The following is a 14,663-nucleotide window of genomic DNA, read 5'->3' as shown; positions in this document are numbered from 1 at the left end:
CTTCTGCTGCCCGAGGCACTCTCACTGCTTAGCAGCAATCCTTGCAGTTCACCCTAGGAGGGCATCTTACTATTCATGACTGCTCCACACGTCCTGGATAGTGGTATAGACATAAATCTTTGTTCCCTCTTCTGTTTTTTTTTTTTCTGGAAGATCCTTGGAGTTTCTCAGCACCTGTTTCATCCACTGAGTTTGTGGCTTTCCTTGCCTTGTCATCAAGCCTTATTTGTTTAGTCTTTACAATGTGCAGTCATGAAATTCAATCTGAGGACTCTGGAGACTGAGATGTAGCTCTTGGTTGATGAGTTAATACATTTATTTTGATTAGCAGCACCTGGCTGCTACTTAACCTCCTACTTCCTATAGAAGCAGTAAGGAGTTCACAGCCCTGCATAGTACTGTGAAAACTTGCTTTTTCTATTGCCAAGAGTATTCACTTTTCTGCTTTCACGCATATGAACTTCAGTGACATCCCGTTTTTTAATCCATAGGATTTAATATGATGTCAGCCCACCCTTTGGAACTATAACAGCTTCTGCTCTTCTGGGAAGGCTTTCCACAGGGTTTAGAATTGCGTTTATGGGAATTTTTTTTTTTTTTTTGTAACCATTCTTCCAGTAATGCATTTGTGAGGTCAGACTCTGATGTTGGGCGAGAAGGCCTGGCTCACAGTCTCTGCTCTAAATCATCCAAATCAGGTTTCGGTCAGTACTCTGTGAAGATCAGTCAAGTTCTTCCAAGCCAAACTCGCTCAACCATGTCTTCATGGATCTTGCTTTTTGCGCTGGTGTGCAGCCACGTTGGAACAATAAAGGGGCATCCCCAAACTGTTCCCACAAAGTTGGAAGCATGAAATTGTCCAAAATGTCTTGGGATGCTGAAGCATTAAGAGTTCTTTTTACTAATTAAGGGGTTGAGCCCACCTCCTGAAATACAACCCCTTCCATAATTCCTTCAGCTGCTGTGGAAATCCGTTCCATGAAGCTCCCTGCGAACTGTTCTTGAGCTAATCTGAAGGCCGCGTAAAGTTTAGAGGTCTGTAGCGATTGACTCTCCAGAAAGTTGGCGACCCCTGTGCACTGTGCTGACCCCGCTCTATAACTTTACATGGACCTTCCACTTCCTGTCTGAGTTGCTGTCATTCCCAGTCGCATTCACTTTGTTATAATACCAATAACGGCTGACTGTAGAATATTTAGTACCATGGAAATTTCTTGACTGGATTTGTTATACAGGTGGCATCCTATCACAAACCAGTCTGGAATACTTTTTCATTACTGTATTTCCTGGACTACAAAGCGCACCTGAATATTAGCCGCACAAGCTAAAATCAGGGGAAAATCCTGTTTTGTACATACATTAACCGCACCTGACTAAAAGCTGCAGGTGTTTCAATGTTGACTTATCATATGTAAGAGAATATGCACAAAGGGAATTGTCAGGAAAGAGATGGCTGTTTGGAGACACACCCCTTTTATTAATATTTTGAAAAACAAGTTATGGGTACATATTTGCATAACTTTTTAGGTTACAAGGTACAAGTAGCGGTAATTACAAGTACAAAACATGTACTGTGCTTCATAAATGAGTAACAAATGTAGTACATAACAATAACCTACAGCACACCAGAAAAATAGATTCGGACGACCTTTTAGGCTCAGGTGCAGTGACACGGCTTTAACAAGAAGAAAAGTCAGTCATTCACCACCATCTTTCTCTTCTTCCTGCGCACTAAAACCACCAAAGTCCTCTTCTCCAGTGTCGGATACGAACAGGCTCAGGATGGCTACGTCATCCACTCTCAGCTTCTTTCCTTCGTTGTCACTTTCAAAACCAAACAAATCCTCGTTGTCAGAGTCGAACACCCTCTGAAGGGCTGTGGCGGTGTCCTGCTCTCTATCATGCAGCAGTCCAGCCCTTCGAAATCCGTTGGTGATCATGGATGTTTTCACACTTTTCCACGCTGTCAGATTCCACCGGTGGAGTTGAGCATAACTTGCTTTTCGCAAGTTTATCGCCGCTCGTCATCCACGCCTCCCACTGAACGCGTAGCGCTACTTTGAAGTTTGTTTTTCGCGCTACTTGTACGGCACTATGTTGCCTGGCGGATGGACATGTGACCAACAAACCACTCTTGAACCCCGATACTGTGTGTCTGATCACATGCCCTTCCGCCAGGCAACGTAGTGCCGTACAACAGCGGAACAAACAAAACAAATCGTCTTACGATATCACAAAAATCATGGACAATCTATAGAAAAGCCGCACCTGACTAAAAGCCGCAGGGTTCAAAGCTTGTGCAAAAAGTAGCGGCTTATAGCCCGACAATTACGGCATATTGTGGTTTTTGTATTTAAAGTCCGGGCAAGGGTGGAGGCTCTAGCTGCAGTCTACACTGCAGTAGCTACAGTAAGTATAGAAAAAGCAGCACAATTCTGTGTGTATGAGTAAGCTTACATTATTGCCTGTGTGTAACACGGTGTTCAGTCTGCCAGTTAAGACTAACAGCGGCAAAGACTGAGCCATCGCTCGCTATAATCGAGCTGTCATTCCCGCAGACAGCTGCGAAGAACAACCCTGCATAAATATACACACACCATCAAACAGGTTACAGACTTATCCTAAATCTGAACCTATCGAGCATGTGTGTCTGCATATTTTGATGAGTCTTACCCACGCTTCACATCGGATGATTCCGCCTGTGACTGACACGCTATAAAAGGCTGCTTCAATCAAAATCACAGAGGGGCTCTTCTTTTTTCCACCTCTGTCGTTTTTATTTGACAATCAGGCCGACTTGTTGATGCATCCTCCTTTGTCCTGTCGCCTCGCGTGACATCAACGCTGACATGATTACAGCTAATGGCTGTCGCAGGGAAAGGGTCGCAGAGAACGCGTCAACACTATATTTAGACTTTTTGCTTCGCTGCCTCTTCTTTGATTTAGCGAGCAGACATTTTGGCTCGGCTCGTCTCTGGAGTTCAGAGGGAGTTTGACCTCCTCCTGTCAATCGACACATGTCAGGTGTGGCGAACACGCTGCCACTGACTAATAAAGGCGAGGATGATGATGATGATGATGATGATGGTGCTAACGATGATGATGCAGTTGGCAGCGATGATATAGATGAAAATGGTGGCGGGGGATGATGAGAACGGAGGCGGTGCTGCTGCTGATGATGGTGGTGGCGGTTGAAGCAATGATGAAAGTGATGACAGTGCCGCCGGTGAAAGTGGAGGTAATGATGATGAAGGGGGGTAGAAGTCACCTGGTGTCAGCACTTTTAGAAGGAAGACTGTCGAGCTGAATAACAAGGTCTGACTCTGTCCTCCTCTCCCCTCCCTCTCTCTCCAGTTTGAAGCTCGAGTGTGACAAGTTGGCCAGTGAGAAGTCAGAGATGCAGCGCCATTATATCATGGTGAGTTAAGCTGTGCGTGCTGCGCGTCAGAGCTGATGGTTGACACAAAACGCCATCTTTTCACTGTTTTTAACCAATGTAGATTTTGGTTGTTGAGTAACTTCTTTGTGTTATATTCATATATATATACTTTTTGTGTTTTCACTCTACCTCCTCCATACCCTTCACCACCTTCCCTTTTGCACAGCAAGTCATTTTCATAGGTTTTCTTAAAATACAAATGATTTCAGTTTTAGCAAAGAAGTGACGCCGTCGTTGTGCTTCTCTTGAAAAGTGTTTCCTTTGTTTGGGAATCTGACAGTTACATTATTAATTTCCAAAACTCATCTGAACAGTCTAACAACTCCCTTAATTAGATTCTTCTTCGAAGAAAATGGACGGCATCAGTTGTTTCGGCAAATGCCCTGAAAAAGCATGCCTTAATGATCAAGCGACATGTCCCTTTAGTGTTTGCTGGAACAAAGGCTGTTGTCTGTCAGCGAACAAAGAAGGAAGTTGGGTGATGTTATTACAGAGCCACGAAGCCTGCAGCAGGAGGAGATTGGACTACGTGAGCAAACAAAACTTTTGCCGTGCTAATGGATCATAAAATGTAATTTTTTCCAGCCGTGATTTGCACTATTTTGGCACAGACAGATAATGCCATCCTTCAAATTAGGATATCTGGAAAAACATTTTCTTTTAGTTGAGTTTGAAGGACATGTTGGTGAAACCCTAAAGTACGCAGTGCAATCAAATCCAGTTGCTGACTGGTGTTGATTGTAGCCCTGTTAGACACTTAACATGATTGAAATGATGGTATCATGTTCCCTAAAAACAAAGCCTGAACTGAAATAAACCAGAATTTTTCATGCTTTGTTCCTTTTTCCTTCTGTAGTTAATGTATGTGTTACTCGCCTCCCCCAGCCCCCTTCATTTCCTCTTTTTTCCCCCCATCTCTCTGTCTCTGTCCACACATTCACATCCACACACAAACATGCACACACAGATGTGGTTGCCTGCTCTCTGCTCCACCTCGGGGCTAATCTCATTGTTGCTGGCCGTAGCTGTGTAGCCGTCTGATGTTTTGCCTCTAATTGATCCTCTGACTGGCTTTAATCTCATCTCATCTGCGCTGCCGCACTGCTCTCTCCACCATCAGCAGGGCAGCAGACACATACAAACACACAATTCCTCTGTGTATCTTTCAGGCAGACGTGTGTACACACAGTTTCACACACACACACTCAGGCATTGTCGTCCTTGTGCACATAAGCACAAACCCCTTGAAACAAGAGCACAGTCGTGTAAAACAGATTTAATGAAAAACCGATGCCACGCATTTCAGAAAAAAATGGAAACTCTTACTAAAGTGTGTAGCAGAACCCAGCAAATTCTGATTTGTGTGTTTTTTCTTTGTGTAATTGCAGTGATTTATCCAGATTATAGGTAATAGTTGATTTAAGCATTTAAATGTTTTGAAGAAACGCAGCTGCACAAATTAATAAGGGACATGATGACTTTTATAGTCAGAAAAATGTTCTACAGACTGTTTAGTAGCCTGCAGGCTGATATTATCAGCACAAAGTTTTCATTAGGGTTTGGTATTTTTCTGATCAGCTTGTGAGGCACTACAAAGTGATATACAACTTTCAGCTGCTCTGTTTTTTTTGGCAACGTTAACCAAAGCATCTCTTTTTTTCTTTTTAAGAGTGCTCCTTTGCCTGCAGTTCACTCAGTGACTCTGTGATGCATGTGCTAAATCAATTTAAAGGACACTTTAAAAGACAGAAACCAGACAAGGCTGCATACATGCAATGGGTAATTCAAAGGCTGATGGAAGCAAAGCTCAGTTTGAGTGTTCTGTGTAGTTTCTATCCCCTTAAATTTTGTGGTCCTGCTTTTAAATGACTAAGGGACAGATCATTGTCTCTTAGGACCACTTCAAAGTCCTATATTGTACCAACTTTTAACAAGATAATGTAAGTCTTTAATGTCCCAGCATTGTGTCTATTTCTAAACAGATGGTTGTTCCTGCTTTTACTGAAGTTACTGAACCTTTCTTGCTTAACAAGAGTCAGCTTTGGTACAAGTTAGCAGCTTGGTGCTACATTACATTAAATAGCCAGGCTTGGGGGCTCGTCCGGGATCTGAACCCCTAAAACTCTTGTTTAAGATAATGGGTATCACAGCAGTGGTTATCAGCTTCCATTGTTAAGCTAGACTTTCTTTATCAGTCTGTCTGCAAGCCCATAAAAGGTACATAAAGTGCATATAATAGTAACAGAGTGTATATTTTGACTCTTCTGCACAAAATTGATTAACTGAGTGCTTCTTATATTTGTTAAGAAGACCAGATCATATGTTTCTTATATGTTGAATATAAGCACAAGGGAACACTGGTGCTACAAGAAAGGAAAGCTAGCAGAAAGTTTAGCATTATTTCTAATGTGATAGCTGCACTTTGGACTTCTTAAAACAGAAACACACTGATTCAGGATACTCGAGTGGGTTGGTCTTTACTGCAGTTTCAATAATATATCAGTGCAGGAGCTCAGAGATTCCCAGATTACACGTCAAGAGATGTCAGACGTTCTGAAGCAAACTTTGAGAAAACTTTGCTTCCCATTTCCACATCTTCTACTTCTTCTGACTGGATGCATCTATCGTTCAGAAGAATACTGCAGCCAGGAGGGAAAACTGGGCTGGAGCCAGTCCCAGCAGACACTGGTCAAAAGGCAAGGTTCACTCTGGATGTTTGCAACCACATGAACTCCCTATCTTACATGTGGCCAATCAAGAATCAACAAGAAACTTAACATTCCTGCCTTTGGATTGTGTGAAGACGCCAACAAGTTACTCAAGTTACTAGATTTGGTAATAGGTGGTGCTTTTCCCCATTTTGATGTTACAAGAGGGGAATGATCTTTTCTCTATTTGGTAGGTAGGGCTGTGCGATATGACCAAAATCTCATATCCCCATATAAGACATCTATCGTCCTGATAACAATATAAATCACAAAAATGTAACATTTTCTGTAAATTCTGTGAATCTCGGACAGCTCGTCTTGCGGGAAGTGTTTCCAGCTGCGCGTCGTGTAGCTGGAGTCGAGTGTTTTAACCGATGCATGAAACGATACATTTTTAGACGTTTTCTTTGTGAGTATTTATTGCACGGCGTGCTGCGGGGAAAAGCCTGTTCTAACGTTTGAGTCTAAGGTTTATTTTTTAGCACCTGGCGGCTCTTTTTTAATTCTCATCCGTAAATAATCTGCTCTTTCACGTGGTTCAGTTTATTTTGAAAAGTCTCAACAGGATCTTGAGCTTTATTGTGAAAGGTTTATGTGGAACATAAACAAGCGGACACACGATGGTGTTACCGTCGTTGTTGCTAACGACAACGCATAAAAACAGGCGCTTGTCCGTCCGTAGTGTGGTTATATAAAATATAAGCGAAAGAGAGAACTTTAATAAATTAATATAGCCACTACAGTGACCATCAAAACCATGAAAAAATATTGCCGTAAACAGTTTATTTTGCGACACCACGAAACAAACAATAGCGTAAAATTAAACGATAGACGTTTTTATATCGTCATCCGATATATATCGTTATATCGAACAGCCCTATTGGTAGATGTAATTATTTTGCAAAAGCCATGGAAGAATTGATTTTGCAAAATAAGCCCCATTTAAAACTTTGCAGTGATGTGATACTATGTAAAAACTGGGATAAGACTTTCCAGGGAAACATTGGAAAAATAGAACAAATAGTTGAGTAAGATCCCTGGCTTCTCTCTCACCTCTGCAAGGCATGAAGCGGGTGTGAATGTCGGCTTTAGAACATTACTGTGCGTGTGTGTGTGTGTGCGTGTGTCACCCACTATCAAATGTCAGGAAGGATGCTGGTGAAAGGGGTTTCTAACGCTATCTGACCATCACACATGCAGTTCAGACAGAGCGTAAATCCTGCTTAACTGCACATGTCTAACTTTAGTGAGGAGGAGAATATGAGGCAGCTTTTTCTTCAGCCTGCATCTTATAGCTATCGTGCTGGAAAACAGTGAGACAGGAAATGCGCAGCTGAATGAAACATGGACACTTTTAAGAGAAAATGCAAGACAAGTAGCATTTGCAGTGTTTCCAGAGTCTGCTGAGGTGTTCTGATTCTTCGTTACAAGGTCTACAACTCAAGCTTTATATATAAAATGTGAGGGGCATAGAAGTGCAATCTGCTTGAATCTGAACAGTTTAAAACCATATATAACAGTGAAAGCACCAGTTGTTTTATAAACATGTAATTGGGTCTGGGAAATAAAACAACTTTTTTTTTTTTTTTTTTAAAAAAGGCAGCCAGCAAATAAATAAATAGTTTACGTCCAACCCTGTTACAGATTTAAAAGAAGAAATAAAATGTTGTCTAGAGATCTGTGACAGTTTTAAAAAAAGCTACAGTATTGAGGCTAGCGGGTAGACCAACTTATCTGCAATCCCAGCTGATCATCTCACACATTCATTTCCACCTCAGCTCCTTCTTTGCTGCATCTAAATTAATCAATATTATATGTGTTCTCTCTATAGATTAAAAGGGGTCTTGTGCTCCTGGTCTTAAGAACATAGAACAGAAATCCAAGTTTCAGTATAGTGGTCCTGGCTAAACACACACTAAAACCCTGAGCCTTTTTATGAACCTGAGGTGGAATTGGGAATGCAAATGTCTGACATCGCCCCGTCATCCGATCTGTGCCATTTTCCTGCACTTCACTCAGGCAGCAGCCTCATTTCCAGAAGTGAGAACATGGATCACTTTCGCCAGCTGTGCTTTAGACTGGCAGCCACGTTTAATTTCAGTTCAGTTTCATTTAATTTAGAGAGGGCAAAATCAGAAGTCGTCTCAAGGTGTTTCATATTGTAAGGTAAAGATCCTACAGCAATAGAGAGAAAGCCCCAACAATCAGCTGACACTTGGCGACAGTGGGAAGGAAAAACACCCTTTTAATGGAAGAAACATCCAGCGAGCTCAGGCAGGGACTGCCACCTTTAAATACAAAGTGGTGTGCAACACATATTTATAAGAGGTGTGTTTAGAAGAAATAAGCCATCATAGGAAATGTGATGAAAGTTGAAAGCTCCCATTCTACTTATAAGTACCCTCAGAACCACAAGTAAACCAGCAGACTGAGACTGCTGCTATATTGGGGTGATATGGCACTATGAGGTCTTTAAGATAAGATGGGGACTGATTATCCAAAATGTGAGGAGAAGAATTTAAAATTTGATTTTGGATTTAACAATGAAGAAAATCCAATATGGGAGAAATGTGCTCCTTCTTCCTAGTCCCTGCCAGTACTCTCGCTTCAACATTTTAAATGAACTGGAGGTTTCTTAAGGAGGTTTTAGGACAACCTGATAATAATGAATTAGAATAGTCCAGCCAATAAACTCTAAACTAGTTTTTCACATCACTCTTACACAGGATTGTTCTGCACAAATGCAAGAAAGCAGTCAAGCTAACGTGGATGTCTTTGAGAGGAAGCACATACAGGGTTTGCACGCAAACTTCACACAGGATCGTCTTACTCTGAGGTGACAGTGCTAACCGCTGCACCATCGATACATGTGAGAAAGGAGAGCAGATGATGCCCTGACCTGATTCTGCCAAAAGGTTTCGGAGTTTTTATGTGAAAACGGCTTTAGTGAGGAGTGGGACTACCACGTGCTGCCAGAACAGCTTTGGAGTGTCTTGGTATTTATTTCGCAAGCCTCTGGATCTCTACTGGAGGGAAGTAATCATGCTTTTCCAAAAGAATCACATTTTCTTAATTATTTAAAGCATTCTTTACCTTTTTAACTCTTTCCCCCATGACTGCTTTAGATCAAAATGACTGGTTGTGCATCAAAAGTTAGTGAGAGTGATCTCTGCCTGTGTAGCTCACTGGAGCAACCCTTGGAAAAAAGTGTGACCCATTCTAATAGTCATCCAACCACATTAATCTATCTATCTCTATATCTATCTCTATATCTATCTATCTCTATATCTATCTATCTCTATATCTATCTCTATATCTATTAGAGGTGTCAAAACTTGTCATTAAGAGTACAGGAGATGTCGTTTTTAGGGGGAAAGAGTTGATGAAGAATTGGCATCACTTGCCAAGACACCACTCCCATCAGTATGGAAAATTTTCATTATAGGATAAAGGTGATGCCTCAGAAGGGATTTGTATTGATTTGCAGTTGCTCTTTCCTCCAGGGGGACACCTGCCCCAAAATAATTACTGGATCTCCTCGTTTGTAGAGGTCAAGTGTTGAGATATTTCCTTCACTTTATCACCCTTCTGTAGATCCGCTGTATTGGATTAACTGAGATAAATTACACGTTTGTTACCATTGGCTTAAAATGTATTTGTCTTTTTTAATATGTGCACCGCCCTTATTGGATACATGCTGATGTAATTGTGCAGCCATCTTCAGATTCAGCTGAAATAAAACCTGTAAAATTGAATTGTGAACGCAGTATTGCCAAAACAGCCTCCTTCGCCCACTCTGACTCGAACGCACACACAGTCAGCCATGCACACACACACGCGCACTTTCAATCGCACTTCCACTCCATCAGTGGCAGGCCGAGTCTTGTATCCCCACTACGACCTCCCCACTCCTCCTCTAATAGCATATCAGGTTGCCCCACTCCCCCAGCCAGCGGCAGCACCTCCATTTCCCCAGCGCTGTAATTACTTTAGGGAGCTTCCGCGTGGGCACAAGCAGCTACGGAGCTATGTTTTAGTGCGCGTGCACGTGCGCGCGTGCACGTGCATTCACTTACGAGAGTGAGCCGGTGTGAAATTGAACACAAACAACTCTGTGTGTGCGTGCATGTGTGTTTGTGTGTTTGTGTGTGAGTGACAACAAGCGAGAGACCAAAATGTGTGTGTGAGTGAGAGATCTGTGTGTTGTTTGTTTTCCAGTGACAGAGCCAGTCCCCCTGCAGACAGAGTGGGTGATTAACAGGGTTGACGCCTAGAAGGTGGCCCTCTCATTAACACTGAACACACACACACAGACACACAACAGAAGCGGTTTCTCTTCTGTCTCTCCTTTTCTCTCACAGTGTCTCTTCCTCTTTGTGTCTTCTCTTTGCATGTGTGTGTGAACATGTCTGAAGTGTAGAAGTAAGGAAAGGGACTGTTACCGATCACATCGACTTGTCTGGATAATTAATAATTCTAAATAATAAATGAGGCAACGTCTCTTGTTCCACGTGCGCACACATGTGGATCCCGCTGCTGTGGGATGATTGCAGAGATTAATGAAACTCATCCTGCACACAAACAGCTGTAAGCCACAAACAGAACTTCAGTACGCCCTTTAAATTAAGCAACTGTTTATATTCTCTGGCAGTTCATACATGCAAATTTCATTTGTATGAGGGAAGCTGGCGTGTACATGAGAAGGAGGATAAAATGACAAACTGGCAGATTAATTATGCAAATCAGTTGATCGGTTTATTTTTACGTGCCGTCATAGCTTCGGTTTCAGCAGCTCATCGTTTTACATCAAATGACATCGAACAAAGAACATTGGAGGTTGTTATTAAGCTGTTTACTTAAAAACAAAGGCAAAAATGAAAAGGCGAATAAAGTCTTCCGCAGTGTTTCAAGATTACTGTACCCCTGTGAATTCTTGTTCTTATTAATCTGCAGTGTAATGATGCCTTTCGGGAATCATCTCTCGGATTTAAGAAGGCCCGTATAATGTTTTTTATGATCATATTAGCATTCGTTGCTTTTGGTGGAAAAAAGCAACGAAGCAAACTGAAGATGCTTCGAGTGTTCCAGCTGAGAAACAGAATTTTTGTGTGATTTGCAATTGTGGCGCAATCAAAATGCACATTAGCTTCAAACGTGATTTGTCACATGCAGTCAGTTGAGCATGATAAATTGTTAGCATGGAGCTCCTGCACAGACAATTTTCTGGCAACAGTTTGGTGCCTGTGTTTTTATAGCTTCTTCTTCTTCTCTTTGTGTAGTACTATGAGATGTCCTACGGGCTCAACATCGAGATGCACAAACAGGTAAGTCTGTATTTAGTCTCCTTAAAGTTCGCTCTTTTATTCCCATCACATAGGATGTAAAACTGTTGTATGATCATAAACAGAAGATTGCTTTTGTGAAGAAAATTGAAACACAGGAGGATGCCTTTTCTGCTTGCAGGATGTGATGGATTCAAACTGAGGGGCATGCATGTTTATCAAGTTTCTATTGTACCTCCTGTGTGTGTTATGTTGCTTAAGGCTTCCTTTCTAACATGCTTCTATAAACTGAGGCGTCTCCATCGTCATGTAACTACTGCCGAGGGTTATCCGTCTAATTTTTTGTTATTGCTTTTACCAGTGTTTAGAATTTTTCTTCCTGTCAGTTAGCTTTGACATGTGGATTTAAATACTACAGGAAAAAATCCAAAGAAGCCAAATCTGAGTGAAATAAGCTTTTGTGCTGTCAGCAGGAAGTAGCTACTTTCCTCTGCATAAATGAATTATTTTCTAAACCTGGCTAGCAGGTATCTGACAGACTCTCTCTATACGTGTTATGGATAAACCTGTGAGAGCCACAAATAAAAGTTGTAATTTCGGAGCAATTTGTTTTAATATTTACAGATGAATCATACATTTCATCATTTTGTACTCTGTGATTGAAAAATGTCTCAAGGACTCGCTGTCCTGTAGCGTTGCCTGTTGTTCATACTGACGATTCAGCTGGGAGAATTTCCTGGACTTTGAGGTGCCAGTTAGCTAACCTCATCAATGCAGATAAAAAGATTTTTAATACTTACTGAACCTTGAATTATGCACTTCATCACAAGGTTCCTTTTTCTTTAACCTGGCTCAGATGCATTGGTTGCCAGGATGGGGAATGTCTCCATAAGTTACCTGTTGCATGTGCCTCACTGATGTTTGACTGGCAGATCCACATTGCTGTATTGTGGTCGCCTTATTATGCTACAGACATGGATACTCAGAGAGCAGCTTAGTGTTTTTTGATGGGACGGGTGAGTAAACAGTGACAGTGACTGGTACAAAGATTTACCATAGACAGTATAAAAGATGGACTTTGTGCCAACATCTTAATGGCCAGCAGGGGGCGACTCCTTTCCTAACAAAAGTATGTCTGGTAGTATAGATGTCTATGGGGCAATGGCCCTTGGCTACCTAGCTGGGTGGCTGTAGCTCAGGTGGCAGAGCAGGTCAGCCACTAATCAGAAGGTCGGTGGTTCGATCCCAGGCTGCCTCCTATGCCAAATATCCTTGGGCAAGATACAGTGCCACTAGGTGGTGGCACTGTGTTCGTCAGTGCACCTCAGGGCAGCTGTGGCTACAATGTAGCTTGCCACCGCCTGTGTGTGAATGGGTGAATGACTGAATGTAGTGTAAAGCGCTTTGGGGTCCTTAAGGACTAGAAAAGCGCTATACAAATGCAGGCCATTTACCATTTACATCAGATCACCTTCCTGATGAGTTCATGAGCTCAGTCACTAGTTTCAGGTCACTGATTAAAACACCAAGTTCAGTTTGGAAATTATGGTCATTACTAGAATAAGTCTAGTAATTTTTGTAAAAAGGATTTTTTAGGATTTCCGTTCATGGTCTCAGGAGTCTCATCTCTGCTTTTGGCGGATGGTGTGGTTCCTTTGGACTCATCAAACTTGCTCCGGAAGCCGAGTGTGAAGCAGCTGGGGTGAGAATTTAGCACCTGAAACTCCAAAGCCACGTTCTTAGTCAGAAAAGGGCAGCGTGTCCACTGCAGGGTGCAGGAGCGAGCTGCTACCTCAAGTGGATGATATCTTAGGATCTTGTTTACAAGTGAGGGAAGAGGAAAGCAGGAGGCTGACAGATAGATGAATGCAGTGTCAACGGTGATGCAGACGCAGTACTGGGCTGTTGTGGTGAAGATAAAGTATGAAAGTACATCTATGATGTACCTTCTTACCCTCATCTTTGGCCCAGCAGTTTTTGATTTAGTTGTAGCCATAGTCTTTTGATTAAAAAAAGTTTAGTTTTATTTAGGGCTGCACGATTTTGCATAAAATGAGAATCACGATTTTTTTGGCTTAGAATTGAGATCACGATTCTCTCACGATTTTCTTTTCCAGTATAAATATTTATTGCGCTTATTAACTGCACATCAACTTCGTAACAGTTGAGACTGAACATAAAAACAATAAATAAACATAAAAACAACAAATGTCTCACGTTTTGTCGTTGCCGCAAAATGTTGTACTGCTTGAAATTCCGTCTCCACCGTTGCTCGACGCTGCGTGTATAGAGCAGGTAGTGCAACAATAGAAAATTAGTTGCGGGACGGCACCGTGTAGCGTTTGTCTAGGTGTTGATCATTCTCCTAAATCCCTCGTTTTGCACATATATCTTACAGCCTCCGTAATTTCTTTGTGCCTGCAGGAGTTCGACGTGTATAGGGAAGCGCTGTGTACGGTTCCCGTTATTGATGTTTGGGTGGTTGACCGAGACGGATTTTTTTCTGTCACTTTCTCGTCACCCCTGACGTGTTCTCCGTTGTTTTTTCCCTGCTAATTTTAGCATCACACGTCACAGCTTCTGTATCACGTGGTATAAGGCTCCGCCCTTGTCATTTGTTGAGCAGGAAGAGTGAGCGCTTGTTTTCATGCAGATTACGTCCCGGATCAAAATGCGATACAATCGTCATCGTCTTTTCTTTTCTTTTTTTTAAATCGTTGTTATTTGGAAATGAGATCACACATAAGTATGAATCGAGATCGCGATTTTCTAACGATTAAGCGTTGCAGCCCTAGTTTTACTCCTAATTAGAACTAGATTCTTTTAGTTTTAGTCACCTAAATATCGTAGGATTGTAGCAGACGAAGTCTAAAATTGATTCAGTTGAATAAAATACAAAGTGTCAAAGTTTGTTGTGTTTTTACGACAAAAAAAAGGAGCTGTGCATTCCTCGTGATGCACCGACAGCTTATTGAACTGTTGGTGTGATTATTAAACATAATCTGTTTCCTTTGGGGATCTCATTTGAGTGAGGTCACCTAATTCTGTGTGTAAATCCAGTTGTTGTTTTTTTGTTTTTAGTCATTTTGAGCATCACGCAGTCATTTCATGTGAATGTAGGTTTTGGCAAAATGGCTTTATATTTACATCCAGTGAAAACGGTGCTGTAAGAAGTAGTAAGGTATTTTGAAACGGGAGAAAAAAAGGCCCTCAATCAGACAGGGCGTGGGTGAG

At 41.8% G+C, this 14,663-nt stretch overlaps 1 protein-coding gene across 2 annotated transcripts in view; it reads left to right on the top strand.

Moving 5' to 3' along the window:
• The window catches only part of tle5 (TLE family member 5, transcriptional modulator), a 58,061-nt gene that overhangs the window by 29,261 nt on the left and 14,137 nt on the right, over nucleotides 1-14,663 (top strand). For both annotated transcript variants that reach the window (XM_087835844.1, XM_087835843.1), the window contains exons 3-4: nucleotides 3,355-3,418; nucleotides 11,427-11,471. In XM_087835844.1, coding sequence (XP_087691970.1) covers nucleotides 3,355-3,418; nucleotides 11,427-11,471 — 109 coding nt within the window. The remainder of the gene's footprint in view (nucleotides 1-3,354; nucleotides 3,419-11,426; nucleotides 11,472-14,663) is intronic.

This window comes from Neolamprologus brichardi, chromosome 23, assembly GCF_056152115.1.
Source record: "Neolamprologus brichardi isolate AB-2024 chromosome 23, ASM5615211v1, whole genome shotgun sequence".
Taxonomy (NCBI): Eukaryota; Metazoa; Chordata; class Actinopteri; order Cichliformes; family Cichlidae; genus Neolamprologus; species Neolamprologus brichardi.
Note: the sequence above shows the minus strand (reverse complement) of the source record. Positions and strands in the feature narration are given on the sequence as shown.